Here is a 26,286-nt window from a genome sequence, read left to right as displayed (position 1 = left end):
GACAAAACCAAATGAGAGGTTACATTGGTCGCAATTCATCAGTGTTTTTGGCCACTATGAAGTTTGCTGAGTTGGAGCCTGGTCTAAGGGATTATTAATAACACGTGTAAAAGGAACAGAAAATGTGATGACTGTCTGTCAAGGTGTTGACAGCTTCAAATTCTCTGTATTAGCTAAATAACTGTTAAAGATGTATATTGTGTATGTATCAGATAATGTAGTCATGTTTGTAATTTTTACCTCCCGGTAAAAATCCTTAAAGGGGGGAAGTGTTACGAGAATACACATAAAATTAAGATGCTTGCTGGCCTGGGCTAGCATCAGTGGCATCAGCAGTTGGTCTGCCACCTGCCCTCAGGGGAAGGAGAGATAAGGAACAATGGAGCAGCGTCTGGAGATGTGTAATGAAGGGATGTGGGAGGAAGAGCTGTCTGGAGCGGCTCCCCCCTTTGAACCCTGAACTGTTTGAAGTGATGGACAGGCGATACCCCAGCAGGGGGATAAAAAGGGACAGGTTCGCTAAGACAGACACACACGACACTCGAGGTAACAAGACCCTGGAAGCGGTGCGCCTCTCACGAGTGGGTGAGAAGTGCCAGACAACGACAAGGGTGGAAAGGTACGATCAGCGGGAACCCGGTGTGTGTCCGCCCTTGCCTGGGTGCCGGGTTCACTGCAGAGGATCGACCGCATCTGGAGGAGGGGTCACAGTCGGTGACCTCAGGTGACATCACCAAGGACCCGCCCAAAAGCTGTTTGTGAGCAATTATCGCTGGTCTGTGAGCCATCTTGCTGGTCTGTGAGTGAAGCCGTTCTGAATGATCAGTTGTTCCTATTCTATCTCTCTCTTCCCCCACGTTGTCCACCGCCATGGCAACGATTACTGCGAACTGAACTACTAACTGGACTGAACTTTGAGTCATTTTGAAATTGGTCATTTACCCCTAGACAACGATAGAGCTTGATTGATGCTGTTATCTTAATTCTGCGCACATGTGCGTTTATCATCGCTGAACTGTTGCATTTATTATCCTTTCGATTAATGTGTTGCTTGTTTCTTTAATAAAACTTTCTTAGTTCTAGTACTCCAGACTCCAACTGAGTGATCCATTTCTGCTGGTTTGGCAACCCAGTTACGGGGTACGTAACAAAACAAACACAGCAAATGTTATTTGTTCATAGCATTTGATACAAAGTAGCATTTTATAGTGTTATGTGAAACAAAACATGTCTTTTACAAATTGCACATCAGATCCAAAGAAAAATACACATTTTCAAGCTTATTTATTTCATCTACTGTATATAGAGCTATAAGTTACTCTACACATTGACTAAAACATTATTGAGCATATTTTCTACCATTCCTGCTTATTGACCCAGTTAATTTTGCCAAACCAGAAACTCTGGATAGTTCCTGCCATTTTTCAGACTGAACGGACTGTTCCAGTGCATTCTGGGATTTCAGAGTGGAAATGTCTTCATCAATTAAATGCATCTCAGTGTAGACACGAGAGAGCTCTTCTTCCTTACCTGAAAACTGTGATAAAGAGTTGATATTTGTGCCTCGTAAATATCGATTCATGTTAGGTTTGTTTATTCAATAAATAACAATGTGACTGGTCAAGAGTGAACCCTCCATTTCAGAATTTCAGTAAATCAATTTAATCCACCTGTCCACCATGTTCTCACTCTCTTTATTAAATTACCCTCCCCCAATTGGTTCCATCTACCCATCATCTAATAATCCACTTGAGTTTCTTCTGTTTACAGTTACTGTTCTATAGATTTGCTAAGTATGCCCACAGAAAAAGAATCTCAGGGTTGTATGTGGTAACTTTTTACTTTCTCCCTTTCCTATCCCCTAACCCTCCCTTGGCTATCATCCCTCCCTTCCTATCTATTTCCACCAGTAAGGTTGTGTCTCACTCCACCCTCTTGCATCAATATGCTAACTACCTTCTGTCTACACTCTCATTCCTGATGCAGGGGCTTGGCCTGAAATGTTAACCATTCCTTTGCTCCCAAAGAAGCTGTCTGAGCCCATTGAGTTCTTCCAGCAGTTTGTGGTTTTTATTTTAGCTCCGGATTCCAGCATCTGCAGTTTCCTGTCTCTCCATTAAATTAAGTTTGGTTCAAAATGCAATAGATTAGCAGTAAGGTTTCCACTCTAACAGGTGGTAGGCGCAGACGCTGTTTTGCTGAGATGGGTGTGGGGTGGGGGGGAGGTTGATGTGTTGATGCCTGCAGCTACCTGCCCAGGAGAGAGGTGTTTTGGGTTTTTATCATTTTTCTGTCATTCTTTCTTTTTGGGGGGGGGGGGGTTCTGCTTTTCATGGATGTCTGCACAGACTAAGTACTTCAGATTGTATACTGTGTACATTCTCTGATAATAAGCAGAACCATTTGAACCATTTAACGATTAACATTTTCAACAAGCTGATTTATCTTAACAGTAGCTTTACAGATCAGGCATCTGACAGAGAATACAGCAACCCCTAAAGTTTCACCCTCAAATTACACTGTGATTTGAATTCAAGATTTTTGACCAAGAGGCAAGAATGATGTCATAATGGTGACTGCTTTTAGTGATAGATGTTCTTAAAGCTCCAGATGCAGTTAAAAATACTAATGTGTCAGGATAATTTTAAATAAGATTGTTATTGTTGCCCTCTAGTATTTCTTGTGTTACCAACACTGAGCCAATTGAATTATCCATATTATAAAGTTCTGCTGTAACTGACTAATTCATGACAAAATCTAATGGTTGAACTGAGGAAGACTAATTTCACACATCAAACAGGTTGCATTTTCAGATTAAGACCATAAGGTATAAGAGCAGAATTAAGCCATTCAGCCCATTGAGTCTGCTCCGCCATCCCAGCAGGGCTGATCCTGGATCCCACTCAACTCCAAACGCCTGCCTTCTTGCCATATCCTTTGATGCCCTGACCAATCAGGAAATGATCAACTTCCGTCTTAAATATACCCAAAGGCTTGGCCTCCACCGCAGTCTGTGGCAGAGCTTTCCCCAGATTCACTACTCTCTGGCTAAAAATGTTCTTCCCTTCCTCTGTTCTAAAAGGTCACCCTCAATTTTGAGGCTGTACCCTCTAGTTCTGGATACCTCTACCATAGGAAACATCCTCTTCGCACCCACCCTATCTAGTCCTTTCAACATTCAGAAGGTTTCAATGAGATCCCCACACATTCTTCTAAATCCCAGTGAGTACAGGCCCAAAGCTGCCAAACACGCCTTATTGTTAATCCCTTCATTCCCGGAATCATCCTTGTGAACCTCCTCTGGAAAAATTAAAATATTATTCTTTAAAACATCCTATTGTCCTCCATTAAAATGATCAAAACCCTAAGACCCAATAAGACATAGGAGCACAATAAGGCCATTTGGCCCATTGAGTCAGATCCGCCATTTCATCATGGCTGATCCATTTCCCTCTCAACCCCATTAAACTGTCTTCTCCCAATAACCTTTCACTCTCTGACTAATCAAGAACCGATCAACCTCCGTGTGAAATATACCCAATAACTTGGCCTCCATAGCCACCTATGGCAACAAATTCCACAGATTCACCACCTCCGGCTAAAGAAATTCCTCCTCAACTCTGTTCAAATAGACATCCCTCTATTTTGAGGCTGTGCCCTCCGGTCCTAGACTCCCCAACCATAGGAACCACCCTCTTCACGTCCACTCTATCTAGGTCTTACAACATTCGATAGGTTTCAATGAGATCCTTCCCTCCCCCCCCCAACCATTCTTCTAAAATTCAGCAAGTACCTTGCATCGCTGCTCATATAACAAATCTTTAGCAGATTGTTGCTATAAACCACAAAGTGCTCCTGCACAAACAATACGAAGAGGAAAATCAATTGTAACAGATTCATTAGATTGAGAGAGGCGTACAAGGATTGGCAATCTGATTGTGCCCATTTCACACAAGGCCAAAAGTTCAGATTACTCCTAGAGGCATTGAAAAGTGCACTGAGTGCATAAAGTTAATATTTCTTCCAACCAATTAAAGAATTCGATGACATAGGACTTCCCAGAATTTGATCTCCATTAATGAATATGGAGCAGGACATTGAATTTTTAATCTCAGGTTTAAAACTCACTGATATTTGTCAGATATACTATATTCTGCCCTGGCATTGAAGCTGTCTCAGATTCCAGGAAGGGGACATCAGCACCGGGAACATAGAAATGGAATGGTACAGCAGAGAAACAGGCCACACGGCCCACAATATTGTGCTGAAATAATTGAGCTAATGACACCTAATCCCTTCTACCTTCACATGGTCCGTAACTCTCCATTCAGGACATTGCACTGTACTGCTGCCACTAAACACCAACTTTCATGACATATGTCGGTGATAATAAACCTGATTCTGATTCTTTGCAATATTCATGTACCTACCTAGGAGCCTCTATGATATCCATCACCCCTCCCCCTCCACACCCCCCGCAATGCATTGAAGGCACTCTCCAGTCTGTGCATAAACATACCTCACACACCTCCTTTTGAACTTTCCCCGCTTAGCTGAACTGCATGGCCTCTAGTATTAGACATTTTGACCCTGTCTACCCTATCTATGATTCTTGTAATTTTATAAACATCTAAAACATGGGGAAATTCTGCAGATGCTGAAATTTCAAGCAACACACATAAAAGTTGCTGATGAACGCAGCAGCAGGCCAGGCAGCATCTCTAGGAAGAGGTACAGTCGACGTTTCAGGCCGAGACCCTTCGTCAGGACTAACTGAAAGAAGAGCTAGTAAGAGATTTGAAAGTGGGAGGGAATCTCTTACTAGCTCTTCTTTCAGTTAGTCCTGACGAAGGGCCTCAGCCCGAAACGTCGACTGTACCTCTTCCTAGAGATGCTGCCTGGCCTGCTGCTGTGTTCATCAGCAACTTTTATGTGTGTTGCTTTATAAACATCTGTTAGGTCTCCCTTCAGCCTCCATAACTCCAGAAAAAGAACAACCCTAGTCTGAACAACATCTCCTTACAGTAGATGACTCTCGTCAATTCAGTTTCCTGCTAAACCTCTTCTGCACTCTCTCCACATCCTCCATTCCTTCCTATAATGGGGTGACCAGTACTGAAAGCAATACTTCAGATCCGGTCTTAATTATGTTTTTTTTTCCTTCCTTCCCTCCTTCCCTCCTTCCTTCCCTCCCTCCTTCCCTCCTTCCTTCCCTCCCACAGTAACTGGCCCTTCCGGCCCAATGAACCAACACTGCCCAAATCCCCCATGTGACCAACTAACCCACCCTATGTCTTTGGAATGTGGGAGGACACTGGAGCACCTGGATGAAACCCACAAGATTACGGGGAGACTGTAGAAACTCCTTGCAGATAATAGTGAAAATTGAGCACAGGCTCCTGGCGCTGTAATAATGTCATGCTAACTGCTATTTATAAAGCAGCAGTGATAAGGGACTCTATAGTTTGGGGGTCAGACGGGCGATTCTGTGGCCGCAGGAAGGATGCACGGGCGGTAATTTGCCTCCCAGGTGCCAGGGTCCGGGATGGTCCATGATATCCTGAAGTGGGAAGGTGAACAACCAGAGGTCATGGAAGGAGGAGGTCCTGAAAGTAGACTACAGAGAGTTAGGAAGGAAGTTGAGAAGCAAGACCACAAAGGTAGTAATCTCGGGATTACTGCCTGTGCCACATGACAGTGAGTATAGGAATAGAGTGAGGTGGAGGATAAATGCTTGGCTGAGGGATTGGAGCAGGGGTTGGGATTCAGATTTTGGGATCATTGGGACCTCTTTTGGGACAGGAGTGACCTGTACAAAAAGGACAGGTTGCACTTGAATCCCAGGGGGACCAATATCCTGGCGGGGAGGTTCACTGAGGCTCCTGGGGAGAGTTTAAACCAGGATTGCTGGGGGGTGGGAACCAAACTGAAGAGACGGAGGAAGAGGCAGTTGGCTCACAAATAGAGAAAGCTTGGAGACAGTATGCGAGAAGGAGGATAGGCAGATAGAGAAGGGACGTGCTCAGACCGATGGTTTGAGATGTGTCTATTTTAATGCAGGAGTATTATAACAAAGCAGATAAGCTTAGAGTGTGGACTAGTACTTGAAGCCATAATGTTGTGGCCATTACAGAGACTTGGATGGCTCAGGGGCAGGAACGGTTACTTCGAGTGCCAGGCTTTAGATGTTTCAGAAAGGACGGGGGGCGGGGGGAGGCAGAAAAGGTGGTGGTGTGGCACTGTTGATCAGAGAGGTATCACGGCTGCAGAAAAGGTGGAAGACATGGAGGGATTGTCTACTGAGTCTCTGTGGGTGGAAGTTAGGAACAGGAAGGGGTAAATAAATCTACTGGGTGTTTTTTAAAGACCACCCAATAGTAACAGGGACATCAAGGAGCAGATAGGGAGACAGATTCTGGGAAGGTGTAATAATAACAGGGTTGTTGTGGTGGGAGATTTTAATTTCCCAAATATTGATTGGCATGTCCCTAGGGTGAGGGGTTTAGATGGGGTGGAGTTTGTTAGGTGTGTTCAGGAAGGTTTCTTGACACAATATGAAGATAAGCCTGCAAGGGGAGAGGCTGTACTTGATCTGGTATTGGGAAATGAACCTGGTCAGGTGTCAGATCTCTCAGTGGGAGAGCATTTTGGAGACAGTGATCACAATTCTATCACCTTTACCATAGCATTGGAGAGGGATAGGAATAGACAAGTTAGGAAGGCATTTTATTGAAATAAGGGGAAATATGAGGCTATCAGGAAGGAACTTGGAAGCATAAATTGGGAACTGATGTTCTCAGCGAAATGTATGGAAGAAATGTGGCAAATGTTCAGGGGATATTTGTGTGGAGTTCTGCATAGGTACGTTCCAATGAGACAGGGAAAGGATGGTAGGGTACAGCAATCGTGGTGTACAAAGACTGGTGTAAATCTAGTCAAGAAGAAAAGAAGAGCTTATGAAAGTTTCAAAAAACTAGGTAATGATAGACATCTAGAAGATTATAAGGCTAGCAGGAAGGAACTTAAGAAAGAATTTAGGAGAGCCAGAAGGGGCCATGAGAATGCCTTGGTGGACAGGATAGAGGAAAACCCCAAGGCATTCTACAAATATGTGAAGAGCAAGAAGATAAGACGTGAAAGAATAAGACCAGTCAAGTGTGACAGTGGGAAAGTGTGTATGGAACCAGAGGAGATAGCAGAGGTACGTAATGAGTACTTTGCTTCAGTATTCACTACGGAAAAGAATATTGGCAATTGTAGGGATAACTTACAGTGGACTGAAAAACTTGAACATGTAGATATTAAGAAAGAGGATGTGCTGGAGCTTTTGGAAAGCACCAGGTTGGATTAGTCACTGGGACTGGACGAGATGTACCCCAGGCTACTGTTGGAGGCAAGGGAGGAGACTGCTGAGCCTCTGGCGATGATCTTTGCATCATCAATGGGGATGGCAGAGGTTCCGGAGGATTGGCGGTTTGTGGATGTTATTCCATTATTGAAAAAAGGGAGTAGAGATCACCCAGGAAATTATAGACCAGGGAGTCTTACTTCAGTGGTTGGTAAGTTGATGGAGAAGATCCTGAGAGGCAAGATTTATGAATATTTGGAGAGACATAATATGATTACGAATAGTCAGCATTGCTTTGTCAAAGGCAGGTTGTGCCTTATGAGCCTAATTGAATTTTTTGAGGATGTGCCTAAACACATTGATAAAGCAGTAGACGTAGTGTATATGGATTTTAGCAAGGCATTTGATAAGGTACCCTATGCAAGGCTTATTGAGAAAGTAAGGAGGCATGGGATCCAAGGGGACATTGCTTTATGGATCCAGAACTGGCTTGCCCACAGAAAGCAAAGAGTGGTTGTAGATGGATCATATTCTGCATGGAGGTCGGTCACCAGTGGTGTGCCTCAGGGATCTGTTCTGGGACCCCTTCTCTTCGTGAATTTTATAAATGATCTGGATGAGGAAGTGAAGGGATAGGTTAGTAAATTTGCTGATGACACAAAGGTTGGGGTTGTTGTAGATAGTGTGGAGGGTTGTCAGAGGTTACAGTGGGACATCGATAGGATCCAAAACTGGGCTGAGAAGTGGCAGATGGAGTTCGACCCAGATAAAGGGTGAGGTGGTTCATTTTGGTAGGTCAGATATGATGGCAGAATATAGTATTAATAGCAAGACTCCTGGCAGTGTGGAGGATCAGAGAGATCTTGGAGTCCAAGTCCATAGGACACTCAAAGCTGCTGCTCAGGTTGACTCTGTGGTCAAGAAGGCATACGGTGCATTGGCCTTCATCAATCGTGGGATTGAGTTTAGGAGCTGAGAGGTAATGTTGCAGCTATATAGGACCCTGGTCAGACCCCCCTTGGAGTACTGTGCTCAGTTCTGGTCGCCTTACTACAGGAAGGATGTGGAAACCATAGAAAGGGTGCAGAGAAGACCTACAAGGATGTTGCTTGGATTGGGGAGCATGCCTTATGAGAATAGGTTGAGTAAACTTGGCCTTTTTTCCTTGGAGCGACGGAGGATGAGAGGTGACCTGATAGAGGTGAATAAGATGATGAGAGGCATTGATTGTGTAGATAGTCAGAGGCTTTTCCCAAGGACTGAAATGGCTAACACGAGATGGTTTTAAGGTGCTTGGAAGAAGGTACAGAAGAGAAGTCAAGGGTAAGTTTTTTTTTATGCAGAGAGTGGTGAGTGCGTGTAATGGGCTGCCGACGATGGTGGTGGAGGCGGATATGATAGGGTCTTTTAAGAGACTCCTGGACAGGTATACGGAGCTCAGAAAAAGAGAGGGCTATGGGTAACCCTAGGTAATTTCCAAGGCAAGGACATGTTCGGCACAGCTGTGGGCTGAAGGGCCTGTATTGTGCTGTAGGTTTTTGAGGTTTCTATGTTTCTACAACCTCCTGTCAATGTTTTAGGCATTTCTGGAGAGGATGGCAGTAAGAAAATGCTGAGGCACACTTAATTTCATTTGGCAAAGTTGCTGGATTTCAGTTTGGACAGGATGAATGTCAAAGGGATCTGAAATCAGTTTCAGAAGTTGTGACCATTTAGGACTTTGAACCAAATTTCTAAGCAGTCCAGCATCAGTGATTAACAAAATACTCATAGTAAGCAAAATGGACGTTTTCTGCCTTTGACTTGTTAGAATGGATCAACGTCTGATCGGAGCTCAGACAGTGAAAATGCACAAGACTTCCTGAGAGCTGAATTACATTTGCATCTTTGTTTTTCCAATCAAGAAAGTGTGAACTATTAAAGAAAAGCAATGAAAACCTTCCTTGCTGGAGCATGTAGCACCATGTTTGGGTACACAAAATGTTTTGATTTCAAATAAGGATGAACTGTAATGGAAAATAAGGAACCTGATCTGTCTAATTTTGTGCATAATTTTCCCTTGTAGTCCTCCACGCATCTGACCTACACAAAGGATGCTAAACATATAGAGCAACAGCAGAAAAGAATGTGCAACACTCATCTTGTTATAATTATGAGGGCCTTGGTGTAACACTTTATCCAAAATATAGCACACCAACAGTGCAGCACCATCTCAATACTGCATTGCACAATAACACTCCTCAGCTTTTTTTCTCCAGTCCTGCTGAAGGGTTTCAGCCTGAAACATCGACTGCACTTTTTTCCATAGATGCTGCCTGGCCTGCTGAGTTCCTCCAGCATTTTGTGTGTGTGTTGCTCGGATTTCCAGCATCTGCAGATTTTCTCTTGTTTGTGATTTGACTGCATTGAAATGTTAACCTTGATTGTTGCGTTTTGTTGTGTTGAAAAGAATTTCAGTCCAATTAGCTCTGTGATCAGAAGGTGTGAAATATAAAGCTTGTTTTCCCCATATTGTTCTCCCTTTCCATTGAATGCCCCAAATAATATTTAAAAATTATATTAGATATACATATGATAACTCAGTGTTCTTTTTAATTTGTTATCTATATCTAGATTTGTTATCTATAAATTTGAATTTGTTATATATATATCCTATAAAAAGAATAAATTAGTATTTTGAATTATCATAAACCCAGTAAGCTTCTCTTCCAATCCACCTGCGTAGAGATAATTAACTCAATGAAAGTAGTAATTCTGATGCATGTTCAGGCTGTACTAGTTTTGATTCAGATTCATTTCTTTATCACATCTACATTAAAAATGCTGTGAAATGTGTCATTTTGCATTAAGAATATAATTATCTATTTAAATGTTTATTTTGCTTTTATATCATCTCAATGTGTACTTAAGAATGTATAAATAATTGTAGTTTTATACATATAAAAAAATGGAAAAGGTTATATGTGTGAAAAAAGTACATGATAATTGTGAACTCCTTATCCAAATAAAAATAAAATTAAAAAAAAAAATCAACACGTGCATATGCTGGGGCCAGCTTGTTAGTGTTGCCATACATTCTGGCGCAAATGGGGAGGGTCAATTCTTCTGCTGCTACTTGTGTGTGTGGGGGGGGGGAGGGGGGTCTGGGCTTCTTGTTTTACGGATGTCTGTAAAGAGCAAGAATTTCAGGTTGTATACTGTATACATTCTCGGATATTAAATTGAACTATTTGAACAACACATGTCCATGATGTTTTGGTCGCCTCCTTTTAAATAGCTGAGCCATGTTACAATTTTTCCGTTTTTAAACTTTGATTCACTGCTCAATAATTGTTTAAATAATTTGCTGACAATTACAATCTTAGGCCACGAGATATTTTCCAGTATTGTGGGATAAAAACTTCATATATTGTAGGCAAATGTACTTTGGTTGAAACCTGTTGGCATCGTCAATCCACAATGGCAGTAATAATAGAATTCACTCTCGATACATTCAGTGGCCACTTTACTAGGTACCTCCTGTACCTAATAACGTGTACGTTCATCACCTTTTGTTGCTGTAGCCCATCCACTTCAAGGTTCAAAGTGCTGTGGAATCAGAGGTGCTTTTCTGAACACTACTGTTGCCTTGTGTGGTTATTTGTGTTACTGTCACCTTCCTGTCAGCTTGAACCAGTCTGGCCATTCTCCTCTGACCTCTCTCAGTGACAAGGCATTTTCACCCACAGAACTGCTGCTCACTAGACTTTTTTTGTTAATTGTACTATTCTATGTAAACTTTAGAGTCTTTTGTACATGAAAACCCCAGGAGATCAGCATTTTCTGAGATACTCAAAGCACCCCATTGGCACCAACAAACATTCCATGGTCAAAGTGACTTAGGTCACATTTCTTCCCCAGTCTAATGTTTGTTCTGAACCATAACTGAATGTTTTGACCATGTCTGCATGTTTTTATGCACTGAGTTGCTGCCACATGACTGGCTTGATGATATTTGCATTAACAAGCAGGTGTAGCGGTGTACCTAATAAAATGGCCACTGAGTGTTTGTCAAACATGGGGTTAAATTATCTTTCTTCAACCATTCGAGAGACTCTCTTAATTATTGATGTTAATGGATTAAGTCGTTTAACTAAGCACAAAATTCTCCTAATTGACTTGTCTCAATTGAAGTCTGCCCTTTCAAGTGGATGTCAAATGTATGCTAACATCTTAAACACATCAGCATTAAGTTTTGCATGGACTTTAAGGAAGTTATTGAAAGGGTTCCATATAGCAGAATGGAGAGTGAAAATGCCCGAAGGAAAGAGAAAAGTTGGATTCAGAATTGCCTTGGGCACAAGATGCAGCAGGTAATTGTTGTCAGAAGAGAGAAAGCTCAAAACACATATCAGGCAGCATCCATAGAGAGGGAAACAGAATTAACCAGAGACTTTTATCAATGCTGCATAGAAAGCATCCCATCTGGATGCATCACAGCTTGGAATGAGAACGGCTCCGCCTAGGGCCACAGCAAACTGCAGGGAGTTGTGGACACAGCTCAGCATGTTACAGAATCCAGCCTCCCCTCCATGGATTCCGTCTATACTTCTAGTTACCATAGCAGCCAACATAATCAAAGACCCCAACCCACTCCAAATATTCTCTCTTCTCCCACCTTCCACTGGGTGGAAGATTTAAAAAAAACCTGAAAGTATGTACCAGTAGACTCAAAGTCAGCTTCTAACCTGCTGCTATAAGACCATTGGACTCTTGACCTCACTATCTATGTCATTATGGCCTTGCACCTTATTGTCTGCACTTTCTCTGTAACTGCAACACTTTCATCCTGCATTCTGTTGTTGTTTTCCCTCGTACTACCTCAACGCACTGATATGATGACACAACCTGTATGGATGGCGTGCTAAACCAAGTTTCTCACTGTACCCCAGTGCATGTGGCAGTAATCAAACAATTCACATCCTGGCGATTCTCCTCAACACCGTCCCCAGTGCAATCACATCCGTCCTATATTGTGATTCGCACAACTGTCCACAGCAGTCTAGCAGTAAGGTAACTAATTTTTTATAATATTGTACCATAACATCTCCACTCTCATATTCAATGCAATGAACCCAAAATTCCTCTCATCATCTTACGTACTCTGCTGCCACCTCCAGGGATCCTTGGGTTGGTATTCCAGGGTTCCTCCGTTCCTCAATAGTCTTATACCATCATAGTGGTAAATAGTACTTTACCATTCATTTTGTACGCTCCAAGGTTTATTATTTAACAGGACTAACTTCCATGTGTCATTGCTCTTACCAACATAGTGCTATATTCTTTAGCCCAAGTCTACGATACCACCAACTTTCATTCCACCATAATCCAATAATCTTATTAACAGCTGCTCCTAGAAAAGCATCCAGGTTGTTACTTTATATTACAAGCCGCAAGAACCCCACGTCCATCCCTACGGTCACAGGCTTCCAGACACAAGAACAATCCTTCACTATCACGAAGGACGAAGTACAAAGTGGCACGTGATAGGTGAAACCGGAAGTGGGGGAAGCGTGAAGTAAAGTGCTGGGGAGTTGTGAGGTGAAAGAGATAAAAGTCTCGAGAAGGGGGAATCTGATTCTCGAGAATGGGTAGAAAACCATGGAAGAAAGGGAAGGGGGAGGAGCACCAGAGGGAGGTGATGGACAAGCAAGGAGATAAGGTGAGAGAGGGAAACGGGAATGGTGAATGGTGAAGGAGGCAGCAGGAGGGGAGGCAATTACCGGAAGTTCGAGAAATCGATATTCATGCTGTCAGGTTGGAGGCTACCCACATGGAATACAGGGTGTTGCTCTTCCAACCTGAGTGTGACCTCACCACAGCAGTAGAGGAGGCCATGCACTGTTAATTAGTATTGATTGGTAGATACTACAGACTCAAAACACACTGGACCATGAGAGCTGGCAGACTACAAAATGTTGTAACAGAGAATTTCAACCTGTAATGTGAAAACTAAGCAAATCTTAGTGATCTGCATTGCAGACACCTGTAACTATGCATTCTTTATTTCTACATTAAAAAGAAATATTCTTCCCAACTGCCATCAGCAATGATAGAGGGTGTAAATGAATTAATAAAATTTCTTTACAACCTGAAGGGGCGGTGCGTTTTACAGTACAGGCCGACCTTCACTAATCCAACTATCTGTAATCCGGCACCTTCGATAATCCAGCACTGATTTCAAATTTTCCGCGCAACTGTAATTTCAAATTTCCTGGGCCACTGTACCAATCTGCTGTGCATTGTTTTGGTTGCGCTAGATCTGTTCACGTGTTGGCCTGCTCTTATAAGCACAGACAGGCAATTCCTGCTTATTTTCCTGCATTTATTAATATCATTTGCTCTTTTTTGGCGCCAGTTATGGCCCCAGTGAGTAAAGGAAATGCACCTCGTGCTGTGAAGCGAAAACACCGCACATTATCCATTAAAGATAAGGTTGAACTCTTGAAAAAACTGTACAGTGGTGTATCGGTGAAAAGCTTGTGTGACTGTTACAACATTGGCTCTTCCACAGTGAATGATATAAAGAAACTGAAAGAAAAACTGCTACATTTTTTTTGCGGATAGTGGCTCAAAGAAACAGATGTGCGTAAGAAAAACAATGAAAGACGGAAGAAGTTCGGAACTAGATAAAGTGCTGATAACGTGGTTTAATCTTCGTGTAAAGTGAAGGTGTTGAACTATCTGGAGATATGGTGAAGGAACAAGCAAAAGCGTTTCATGAAGAACTAGGACTAGATTATGAGTGTGACTACAGTGAAGGCTGGCTTCATTAGTTCAAGCAGCGTCATGGCTTACAGTTTCGTGCAGTGTGTGGTGAAAAACATTCAGCAGACAAGGAAACAGCAGCAGAGTTTGTTGACGAGTTCGCCAAGTTAGTCTCCGATGAAAAATTAAACCCCGAGCAGGTGTACAATGCTGATGAGACTGATTTGTATTGGAGATGAACACCAAGAAGAACACTAACAACAGCAGATGCAGAATCGACCACAGGGTATAAGGCATCGAGAGATCGTGTGACTTTGCTAGGCTGCTCTAATGCTGCAGGAACCCACAGATGTAAGTTACTGGTCATTGGCAAAAGTCTACGTCCCAGGGCCTTCAAAGGTATGACGCAATTTCCTGTAATTTACCGTTCTAACAAAAACGGATGGATTACAACTAGCATCACACTAGACTGGTTTGAAAATTATTTCATTCCCGAAGCACGAGCTCACTGTGACTCTGTAGGCCTGCATCACAACATTAAGATAATGTTTGTTTTAGACAACTGTTCAGCACACCGGAAAGCAGAACTCCTGGTAAAAAACAATGTTTTTGGTATCTTCCTGCCACCTAACTGTACGTCATTAATTCAACCCCTGGACAATGGCTTATTACGTTCTCTCAAGTTGAAGTACCATTCCCTGTTTATGAGGTGCCTTTTGAGTGCAGTTAATGCTGGCAGACCAGTAAAGGAATTTATGAAGGATTTTAATATGAAAGAGATGATTTACTGTGCTGCTAATGCTTGGAGGTCTGTAGAGCCACCCACACTGAAGAATGGTTGGCATAGATTATGGCCAGGTTTAATGTTTGAGTCTGCACCTGGTGAAGACACTGGAAATGACTTCACAGGCTTTAGAGTTTCCAAGGAAAAACAGAGTATACGTGAACGGCTTTCTTTTACTCAAGAGCTAACTAATCCTGGTGCCAAGGATCTTGCATCAAGGTTCAATGATGACAATGTTGAAGAATGGATGAATATAGATGAGGATGAGCCTACTGTTCATCATTATACTGACTCGGCAATTGTGCAGATGGTTGTACATCCAGAGAAGGAAGATATTGGAGGAGAAAGCAGTGATGAAGATGAGGAAATTGTAGCAGAGAGACAGGCTAATTAAATTGACAGGTGAATTGCTGAAAGGATTAGAGCAACGATGTTTTATAACTGAGCAAGAAATAATGACTGTTTATATGCTGCAGGATCAGCTAATCAGAGAGAGACCAAAATATACAAAACAGCTTACTTTGGAAGATACGTTCAAAAAAATTGCTAGAAAAAGTGCAACAGGGGAGCTAACACTTCAAAATCCAGAGCCATCAACTTCTGCTCACCCAGATGTGCTGCCACCAACCAGTTTCAGCACCAGTTCCTGTTGCTTCACTCGTTTTCACAATGAAGGTGTTGATGATTCTGACAACCCCACACTTGCAGACATGTAACTTTGCCTGAAGGTATATTAAACGTCTCACCTTAGAAGCCGAAGTGCTCAACTTTTCTGTATAAGTTAATTCCTGTACATTTAGCTATACCCTTTATTTTATCTGTGCCTGTATAGTATATTACTTTATTAAAATTTCACTTGCTACTCATTTAATATTTCTGTTTCATTATTACCTAACTTGTACTGATTTACATCATATTTTAAAGGTATGAAGAGGCGGTTAGCTATTGCTTAATGTGATCCTTCTGTAATCCGGCACTCCTCAGGTCCCAGTGGTGCCAGATCAGTGAAGGTCGACCTGTACTAGCAGCTCAGGTTCAATTCCTGCCTCTGTCTGTAAGGAGTTTGTACTTTCTCCCCGTGATTGCATAGGTTTTCTCTGGGTGCTGGGTTAAATCGGGGGTGGCTGGGCTTTGCAGCTTGGAGGGCCGGAAGAACCTATTACGCACTATACCTCAATAAATAAATGCAGTTAGCCTCTGTAATATGAAGAAAGAGAGTTCTTTAGTTTATGACTAATAATGGAGAATGAATATTTAGATTAGGAATAAGATACCTGCTTCTGTAAATCGGTAATGAGGTCAATCAGCAGAACCTTGTCTCTTTGCAAATGAAGGTTCTCTTCTTCGATATTTGCAATTCTGCTTTGTATCTCAGCTATGCGACTGTGCAGAGTGTCTTTGTTCAGTTCCAGCGAGGTCTTCCCCTGTTCAAGGAGCAGAATCTGTGGGAAGCCATTTAAAGCAAAGTTATAATTATTTCAGACATTGTCCTCAACCTATCTCACAAATAATGAAAATACATATTTTGATATATCTAGAACGGATGAAGATTTCGTTTTGAATAAGCAAACAGAAAACAAAGAATTCATCACTTTCTCATCATATTTCATTAATGTTTGTCAATCTGTTTGTAAAGAGAAATAATACACGTAGCTTTGGAAGAGTTTTCAGGCCATTACTTCCTACAAAGTGAAAATGAACATCATGAATGGCTGTGGTGCTTCACTTCCAGATGAGTTCAAAGCCTTTTACGCACACTTCAAAAATGAGACTACACTACACTTTCGAAACAACACCTGCGCGAATCCTTGCAGCATCTGGTGACCCTCTGATCCCTGTCTTGGAGGCCGACGTTGAAACATCTGTTACGAGGGTGAATCCTTGCAAAGCATCAGGCCCTGACGGTGAACCTGGTGGGCTCTGTAAACCTGGGCAAATCAACTGGAGGAAGTGTTCAAGGACATCTTCAATCTTTCTCACTGCTGCAATTAGAGGTTCCCACTTGCTTGAAGAGGGCAACAATCATACCAGTACCCAAGAAGAGCAGGAGGAGCTGCCTTAAAGACTGTCGCCCTCACATCAACTGTGACAAAGTGCTTTCAGAGGTTGGTCATGGCCTGAGTCAACACCTGAAAGGATCTGGACCCACTGTAATTTGCATATCACCACAGTAGGTCTTCAGTAGATGCAATCTCACTGGCTCTCCGCTCAGCTTGGATCACCTGGACCATAGCAATATCTACGTCAGGCTCCTGTTTATTGATTATAGCTCAGCGTTCAACACAATCATACTGTTAGTTCTAACCAACAAGCTCCAAAACCTGGGCCCCTGAATCTCCATCTGCAACTGGATCCTTGACTTCTTCACAGGGAGACCACAGTCAGCGCAGGTCGGAAATAACACTCTTGCTGGCAATCAACACTGGCGCACCTCAAGGATGCATGCCGAGCTCACTGCTCTACTCTCTTTATACCCATGACCCTGTGGCTAGGCAGAGCTCAAATACCATCTATAAATTTGCTGATGGCACGAGCATTATTGGCAGAATCTCCAATGTTGACGAGGAGGCATACAGAAGTGAGATAGGTCAGCTGGTTGAGTGGTGTCACAATGACAACCTGTCACTCAGTGTCACCAAGATCAAGGAACTGATTATAGACTTCAGGAAGAGGAAGTTGAAGGAACACATCAGTCCTTATTGAGGGATCAGCCGTGGAAAGAGTGAGCAATTAAAAGCTCCTGGGTATCAACATCCCTGAAGATCTCTCCAGAGCCCAACATATTAATCAAATTACTGTGAAGGTATGAGAGTGGCTACATTTCATTAGGAGTTTGAGGAAACTTGGTATGTCACCAAACACCCTTGCAGCTTTCTACAGATGTACTGTGGAAGGCATTCTAACTGGTTGCATCACCATTCGGTATGGAGGGGCTACTGCACAGGATCGGAAAAAGCTGCAGACAGTTGTAAACTCAGCCATCTCCATCGTGTCCTCCCAAGCATCAAGGACACCTTCAAAAGGCGATGCCTCATAAAACATTGCATCCATCGTCAATGACTGAGCACAGCTAAGCATAGCTCCAATGCTATATTCAAGTTTGCTGATGACACTGCTGTGTCTTAGGCTGAATCAAAGATGGTGATGAAACAGCACATATGAGGGGGATTGAAAATTTGGCTGAGTGGTGACATATCAACAACCTCTTACCACAGCAAGACCAAGGAGATGATTATAGACTTCAGGAGAAGGAAACCAGAAATCTATGAGCCAGTCTTCAATTCAGAATCAGAGATGGAGAGGATTAGCAACTTTAAATTTAGTCGGCTCCATGTTGGGTACTAGCCTGCAAAGTACCCAGGACATATGCAAGGAGCAGTGTCTCAGAAAGACAGCGTCCATTATTAAGGACCTCCAGCACCCATGGCATGCCCTTTTCTCACTGTTACCATCATGAAGGAGGTACAGAAACCTGAAGGCACACATTCAGCAATTCAGGAACAGATTCTTCCCCTCTGACATCCGATTCCTAAATGGACATTGAACCCTTGAACACTACCCCACTTTTTTAATATATATGATTTCTGTTTGTGCATGATTTTTAATCTATTCAATATACATATTCTGTAATTGATTTATTATTTTTTTCTTCTATATTATGTATTGCATTGAACTGCTGCTGCGAAATTAACAAATTTCATGACACATGCCGGTGATAATAAACCTGATTCTGATTCTGAAATTCCTCTGTGTTTTTACTTCGGAGGATCTGTCCTGGACCCAGCACATAAGTACAATTATGAAGAAAGCATGGCAGTGCCTCTACTTCCTTAGGAGTTTGCGGACATTTAGCACGATATCTAAAACTTTCCATCCATTGAACACACATCTACATGAAACACTGTCTCAGGAAAGCAGCATCCATCGTCAGGGACCCCCACCAGCCAGGGCATTCTCCCTTCTCACTGTTTCCATCAGGAAGAAGGTACAGAAGCCTCAGGACCCAAAACACCAGGTTCAGGAACAGATATTGCCCCTCAGCCATCAGGCTCTTGAACCAAAGGAAATAACTTCACTCACCCCATCATTGAACTGTTCCTACAACTGATAGACTCACTTTCAAGAACTCTTCTTCTCATGCTCTTGATATTTATTGCTTATTTATTTATTATTATTATTTCATCTTTTTGTAGTTGCATTTGTTGTCTTCTGCACTCTGGTTGAATGCCGTAGATGGGTGGTCTTTTGTTGATTCAGTATGGTTATTATTCTATAGATTTATTGAGTATGCCCACAAGAAAATGAATCTCAGGGTTATACATGGTGGCATATACGTAGTTTGATTTACTTTGAACATCACCCAGAACATGCTCTCCTCTCACTGTTACCATCAGGAAGGAGATACAGGAACCTGAAGTCACACCCTCAACGTTTCAGGAACAGCTTCTTCCCCTCTGCCATCCGATTCCTGAATGGACATTGAACCCATGTTCACTACCTCACTATTTGGTTTGCTCTCTTTTTGGGCTACTTATTTAATTAATTTTTAATAATATATACATATTTCTTATTGTAACTTAATTTTTAAAATTATGTATTGCAGAGCACTGCTGCCTCAAAAACAACAAATTTCACGACATATGCCAGTGAAATTAAACCTGATTCTGATATCAGTACTGAACAGGTGAGTAGCATAAACATAACACAGTTCAGAATTATTTAGAACATCTGAGTACAATAATAAATCAAAATCTGAATTTATTTATTTACTGATATATTCCATTTTCCAAACATTTTTCCCCAATTACCTTTTCCATAAATTCCTTAAATTTGTTTTTCTTAATTTCCAGGAGCTCTTTGTGTCTCTTCAACTCATATTCCAGTTGTTGCTTATGATCCTTTACAGTAATCAGTTGAACCACACTTGAGGTACGCCAAAGACCAGTCTCTTCTTTCACTATCCTCTCCTGCAATGCATCGTGCAGTAAAGTCATCAATACAAAGCACCAAAGTTCAGAAGTCCTAAGTAAATGTTATTATAAGATTACAAATACAGTGTGTCAGCACATACAGCCCTGAGGTTCTTTTTCCTGCAGTCATACTCAGCAAATCTATAAGATAGTAACTATAACAAGGTTCAATGAAAAACCAAGTAGAGTGCAGAAGACAACAATGAGTGCAAATGCAAATATAAATAAATAGCAAATAAATAATGAGAACATGAAGTAACAAGATAAAGGGTGCTTAAAGTCATTGGCAGGTGAGGGTAATTATCCCCTTTTGTTCAAAAGCCTGATGGTTGAGGGTTAGTAACTGTTCTTGAACCTGGTGGTGTGAGTCCTGAGTCTCTTGTACCTTCTGCCTGATGGCAGCAGTGAGAAAAGAGCATGGCCTGGGTGGTGAGGATCTTTGATGATGGATGCTGCCTTCCTACGACAGCATTTCATGTAGATGTGCTCAATGGTTGGGAGTGCTTTACCCGTGATGTACAGGGCTGAACGTACGTTCAAAGGCATTGGTGTTCCTATACCAGGCTGTGATGCAGCAATCAATACACTCTCCACTACACATCAATAAAAAGGAGAAAAATCTCTTCTTCCAGAAAACACAATTATTATTTCTTACTGCATGCCATACAGAAAGAGTCTCTTCAATGAAATCAAACTAGGAATGCAACCATTTGGAAATCCCCAATGCCGTAGGTGGTAAACATGGGATATGATTGGATTCTTTAAATTGGTCAATCTCAACTAAAGTAATGTTTGTCTTCTGTACTACTGGGGTTAGGATTGTGAAATCCAAATTTTGGCAGAGCTTGTCAACGGGTGGAAAGTTTCAATCAGTTGTTAACATGACATAGATCAAGTAGTTCCTGCAGTAAAATACTCAAGAACTAATGGGACTCACTATGGTGTGGGAGAGAATGAAACATAACTAATAGCACAAGATTAGAATGGAAGATTAGAAAATAATCAGGAGTTAATTTGCTGGATTAATTTCTATAAAGGAACACATCAATTTTTTTATCATGAGGCAATCCTGGACGATTAATCTTAGTACAATCACAGCCTACCAGATTGCAGTCACAGACTTCTTGAAAACATTGGCTGGGAATATTATGGAGCAATGTTTTCGTTGTATGATTTTCAAGAAGAGAGTTGGCCTGCAGGATCTCTCACTCTTGCTGTGTTTGTAGGGTCATGTAACTCCTTCCTTTCCTGGTGTCCCATGAGAGGTCTCTGCCACTCCGACAATGTGGGATGGCCAGCTGAATTCATTATTTTTCTGAAACCTGTCTTCGAATTCCATTGCTATTTTTAGACAGCCAAGTTAAAACCTGAAAAATACGTATTCAGAAAACTGCAACATTTCATCTGGCCCTCCTTTTATGTGCTAGCACTTTAGAATGATGTTATAGCTTCCTCGCTACTGATTGATATTCTCATTTGTTCATAAATTACTACATTTCTCTTCCTTTCAAAGAATTTTCCAGAACTCCCACTATATTCCACTGACTCCCGTATTACCAATACTCAGTGAAATTGATAAAGTAAGATAAAGTTATGTTTCTGGATTAGAATCTGGAGTGCTGGATTATTGATCTGGGCTGCTGGGAAATTTAAATTAATTAAGTTAAATAAAATCTGCAATGAAAAAAAAATACCAACAATCGTGACTATTAAAATACCTAATTCTTGTAAAAAGACCTATGTAGTTCTCTAATGTTCTTCAGAGAAGGAAATCTTCCATTCTTCACAGCTCTGATCTGTCTTCCGAGGCTAAGCTGACCACTTTGGCTGACTTTTAATTTCTTCTGAAGAGGTTAGTATATGATTAGAGATGGCCAATAAATGCTAGCAATTAAAAAATATTGACCTTGTAATATGTGAATCTAAGTTAGCTGAATATAAACAGTTGATAACAATTTATACCTACATTGGATCATGTAAAGCACTTTTTTAAAACTTTGCCATATTTTAAAGCTGAAGTAAACACTACAGATAAAATATCTTTCTTTTGCTTTTACCATTGAATATTGTAGATCATCAACCTAAGTATCGCTGATCCAAATTTTCCTTCACTCTATCAAACAAACTATAGTCGTCAAAAACATTAACCCAAATCTAATGTCATTCAAATATTCAGCACAGGGTACTCAAGCTAGTTTTAAACACAGAAAGATTTTCTACATACCCTGTCTAACTGTTTTTTGAGCTCAAGAATCTGTGAATGTAGCTGGGCATTTTCCTTGATCAAAGGGGCACAATTATCTGTCATTTTGCTTCTGAGGCAACGGTCCTGTTCCCTCATCATCTCTTTCTCACGCAGCTGTTGATGAAGAAGACGGATCTCATCTCTGGTGGGGGAAGAGGATGCCACAATATCTTATGCTGTACCGGAACTTCTCCAAATTTTAATATCCATTATAATGGAAAATTGAAAATGGCATTAAGACTGTAAGACATAGAGGCACAATCATGTCATTCAGCCCATTTAGTTTGCACTGCTATTTCATCCATTTCTCTCTCAGCCTCATTCTCCTGCCTTCTCCCCGTATCCCTTCATGCCCTGATTAATCAAGAACCTATCAGCGTTCGCCTTAAATGTGCCCAGTGACTTGGCCTCCACTGCTGCCTGTGACAACGAATTCCACAGATTCACCACCCTCTGGCTAAAGAATTTCCTCCTCATCTCCATTCTAAACAGACATCCCTCCATACTGTGGTCCTAGACTTCCCCACCAAAGGAAATAACCTCTTCATATCCACTCCATCAAGGCCTATCACTTTCGATAGGTTTCAATGAGATTTCTCCCTCATTCTGCTAAATTCCAGTGAGTACAGGCCCAGAGCCTTCAATCGCTGCTCATATAATAACTCTTTCATTCTCATGAACTTCTTTTGAACCCTCTCCAATATCAGCTCTTGGGCCACTTAAATAAGTGGCCCAGAACTACTCACAGTACTCCAAGTGACACCTCACCAGTACTATAGAGAGCCTCAGCATTAAGTTCTTGCTTTTACATTCTAGCCCTCTTGAAATAAATGCTAACATTGCATTTACCTTCTTCACCACTGATTCAACTGCAAAGTAATCATTAGGGAATCTTGCGCGGTGCGTCTCGAATTCGGATATTGAATCCTATTCTCAGAGTAAGAGGTGTTTCAAAATTAAGTAGGGGAGGGGAAAGTTGTGGCAGGGGTGGTGCACAGAATTTCAATCTGAATCACAAACTTCACTGCTCAGGTGCAAATGAAGATGCACAGGGTGTGAGGTGTTGCACTTTGGAAAGTTAAATCAGGGCAAGACAGGGAGACAGGTAGGTTTCTCTGAAAGTGGTGACACAAGTAGACAGGCAGGCAAAGAATGTGTTTGGCATGTTTGCCTTCACCAGTCTGGAGCACTTAGTACAGAAATTGGGATGCACCTTTCCACTGTACAAAACAATTTTTGCATCGTTGCACGCAGTTTTGTTGAACATCCTGATGAGGTTCTCAGCTTGAAATCTTGATTATTTATTCCCCTCTATAGATACTGCCTGACTTGCTGAGTTCCTCCAGCATTTTTCTTTTGTTAGTTGCTCAAGATTTGCAACATCTACAGAATCTCTTGTGCAGATCTGATCACTTTATTTTAGAAAGGATGTAAGGATGCGGAAGATTCATGAGGATGTTGCCAAGACTGGAAGGCTTGAATTATAGGCGGGAGGAGAAGATGGCGGCGCGATGCAGCGCGTGCAGCTCTCCGGTGAATTGAAATGTTTGTAAGTAGGATGCCGTGCACAATTCTGATTTGATGGAGACAGACATGAGAAGGCACAGAGGAACATCTGGAGAAATCTCTGAAATGCCCGGTTCGCTGCCGCTGCTACTGTGCGATCGAGAATCTCTGGAGGGAAGGCCCCAAAATCCCCGGCTTTGCCTGCTGCTGGCAACCGAGACTGAGGCCAAAGCGTTCGGCAGAGATAGTGCTCGGTACTCGGTGTCGGAGGGCTGATCGGATCTTGAAGTTTTTGGACGACTCAGAATCGGACTGTGGTCGGGCATGGCAGGGAGAGTTTTCTTCCTTCTCCTGTCTGCGTGAGATGTGGGACTTTCGAGAGACTTTGAACTTTTTTACTGTGCCCATGGCCTGTTCTTCATCGAGTTATGGTATTGTTGCACTGTTGTAACTATATGTTATAATTATGTGGTTTTTGTTAGTTTTCCAGTCTTGGTCTGTCTTATGTTTCTGTGATATCACACTGGAGGAATATTGTATCATTTCTTAATGCATGCATCACTAAATGACAATAAAAGAGGATTACATGTCCTCATAATCTAATAAGGAGAAGTTGAATAGGTGGGAACATTTTCCCCTGGAATGTAGGAGGCTGAGGGTGGCCTTATAAAGGTATGTAAACTTATGAAAAGCATGGGCAAGATAGATGGTTGCAATAATTTTTCCCAGGTTAGGGAAATCTAGAACTGGAGGACAGAGACTTAAGGAGAATGGGAAAAGATCTAAATGGGACCAGAGGGGTTTTTTTTTCCCACACAAATGGTGGTGGGTACATGGAATGAAGTGAAGAGAAAGCTGTAGAGATCAATTGAATTGAATTGACTTTATTATTTACATCCTTCACATAAGTGAGGAGTAAAAGTCTTCACGTTACATCTCCATCTAAGTGTGCAATGTGGAATTTAAGGTAATGTGTAATAAATGGTATGTACAATAGGACAGTCAATACAGCATAGAAATACAATTGTATCAGCATGAATTCATCAGTCTGATGTCCTGGTGGAAGAAGCTGTCCCAGAGTCTGTTGGTCCTGGCTTTTATGCTGTGGTACCATTTCCCAGATGGTAGCAGCTGAAACAGTTTGTGGTTGGGGTGACTCAGGTCCCCAATGACCCTTCAGGCCCTTTTCTTGCACCTGTCTCTGTAAGTGTCCTGAGAGTGGGAAGTTCACGTCTACAGATGCGCTGGGCTGTCCGCACCACTCTCTGCAGAGTCCTGCGATTGAGGGGCGTATAGATCCCATACCAGGCAGTGATGCAGCCAGTCAGGATGCTCTCAATTGCGCCTCTATAGGAAGTTCTTAGGATATGGGGGCTCCATACCAAAGTTCTTCAACCGTCTGAGATGAAAGAGGCACTGTTGTGCCTTTTTCACCACACAGCGGGTATGTACCGACCACGTGAGGTCCTCTGTGATGTTCATGCCAAGGAATTTAAAGCTGTTCACCCTGTCAACCCCAGATTCGTTGATGTCAATTGGGGTTAGCCTGTCTCCATTCCTCCTGTAGTCCACAACCAGCTCCTTTGTTTTTACAACATTGAGGGAGAGGTTGTTTTCTTGACTCCACTGTGTCAGGGTGAGAACAATTACAAAGAGCAAAAGATATTTAGACAGGGACACGAATAGAAAAAGTTCAGAGATAGGTGAGCCAATTGGGACTAGCTTGGATACATATTTTGGTCACATGGCTGAAGGGACTAGTCATGCACTATGGCTGCTTGTCCAAAAGCACAGCTTTCCAAAGAAAGAATCTTTTCTTTTTGTGAACTGCAAGACATTGTCGATTTCTGAGCTCTACTGCCATGTAGTAATACATAAATGGATAACTTTGAAAAACAAAGAACAAATTTAAAAGAACACTCAGTTATTGGACTGAAAGGAACATGGTAGACTTTTTTTCTATAGACTGCATGCCAGCAATTATATAGAGAATACTGGGATATCATATCATCATTCACGTTAAGGGAATTAAAGAAGCATTATTGTCGGTGGAGGAGAGTGATGGGAAGTGGCTCATGAAACACTCAATGCAGATGAAGAGGAGCAAGATTAGACTGGATTGGGCTCTGCCTCTGTACTTGCATTAATTATCATTACTGTCAAAAATAATCTGCACATTGCTATTTGAAAGCCGATAGCTATGCATATGGGGCCTGACGGTTGTATATTTGCCAGCACGCATTTGCTCTCATTGTGAGCTACACACTGCCAGGAAAATGTGGAAAATTACTCACCTGTGTTGTATGGTATATTTTCACAGTTTCCTGGTGTGGAGTAGCTTACATGTTAAAATGTTGAATGTTGAAAGGAGTTTTTAAGGTAGTAGTAAAGTGCAGATTATTAATACAGTGGTTTTGGGGTAGCAAAAGCAACAAAATCCAACGTCTTTGACTAGCTATCTCCTAGCTGACCGATTTTCTGTGTCTGAGACGGTACCTGTAATCACGTGTGATTTTATCCAGCATGGCAGCTGTGTTGGCATTGTGCTTTCCCTCCATCTCCTGGAGAGCTGACTGCACTTTTAAAATCATGAGGCGCTTTTCCTCCAGTTGCGTCACAATCACTTTCTCTTGATCTGATCTTTGTCCGATCTGGAAAGAGCCAATTTTAACAAATGAATGACATT

The 26,286-nt window shown here is 41.9% G+C and overlaps 1 protein-coding gene across 1 annotated transcript in view; it reads right to left on the bottom strand.

The window, feature by feature from the left end:
* Positions 1–1,273: 1,273 nt before the first annotated feature.
* LOC134358363 (myosin-11-like) overlaps positions 1,274–26,286 on the bottom strand; it is a 43,796-nt gene continuing 18,783 nt past the window's right edge. The window contains exons 8-12 of the mRNA XM_063070505.1: positions 26,097–26,251; positions 22,074–22,236; positions 19,688–19,846; positions 16,154–16,321; positions 1,274–1,537 (exon numbers count right to left, since the gene is read on the bottom strand). Coding sequence (XP_062926575.1) covers positions 1,340–1,537; positions 16,154–16,321; positions 19,688–19,846; positions 22,074–22,236; positions 26,097–26,251 — 843 coding nt within the window. The 3' untranslated portion in view covers positions 1,274–1,339. The remainder of the gene's footprint in view (positions 1,538–16,153; positions 16,322–19,687; positions 19,847–22,073; positions 22,237–26,096; positions 26,252–26,286) is intronic.

Source organism: Mobula hypostoma, chromosome 2 (assembly GCF_963921235.1).
Source record: "Mobula hypostoma chromosome 2, sMobHyp1.1, whole genome shotgun sequence".
NCBI classification, from domain to species: Eukaryota; Metazoa; Chordata; class Chondrichthyes; order Myliobatiformes; family Myliobatidae; genus Mobula; species Mobula hypostoma.
This window is presented reverse-complemented; position numbering and strand designations above follow the sequence as displayed.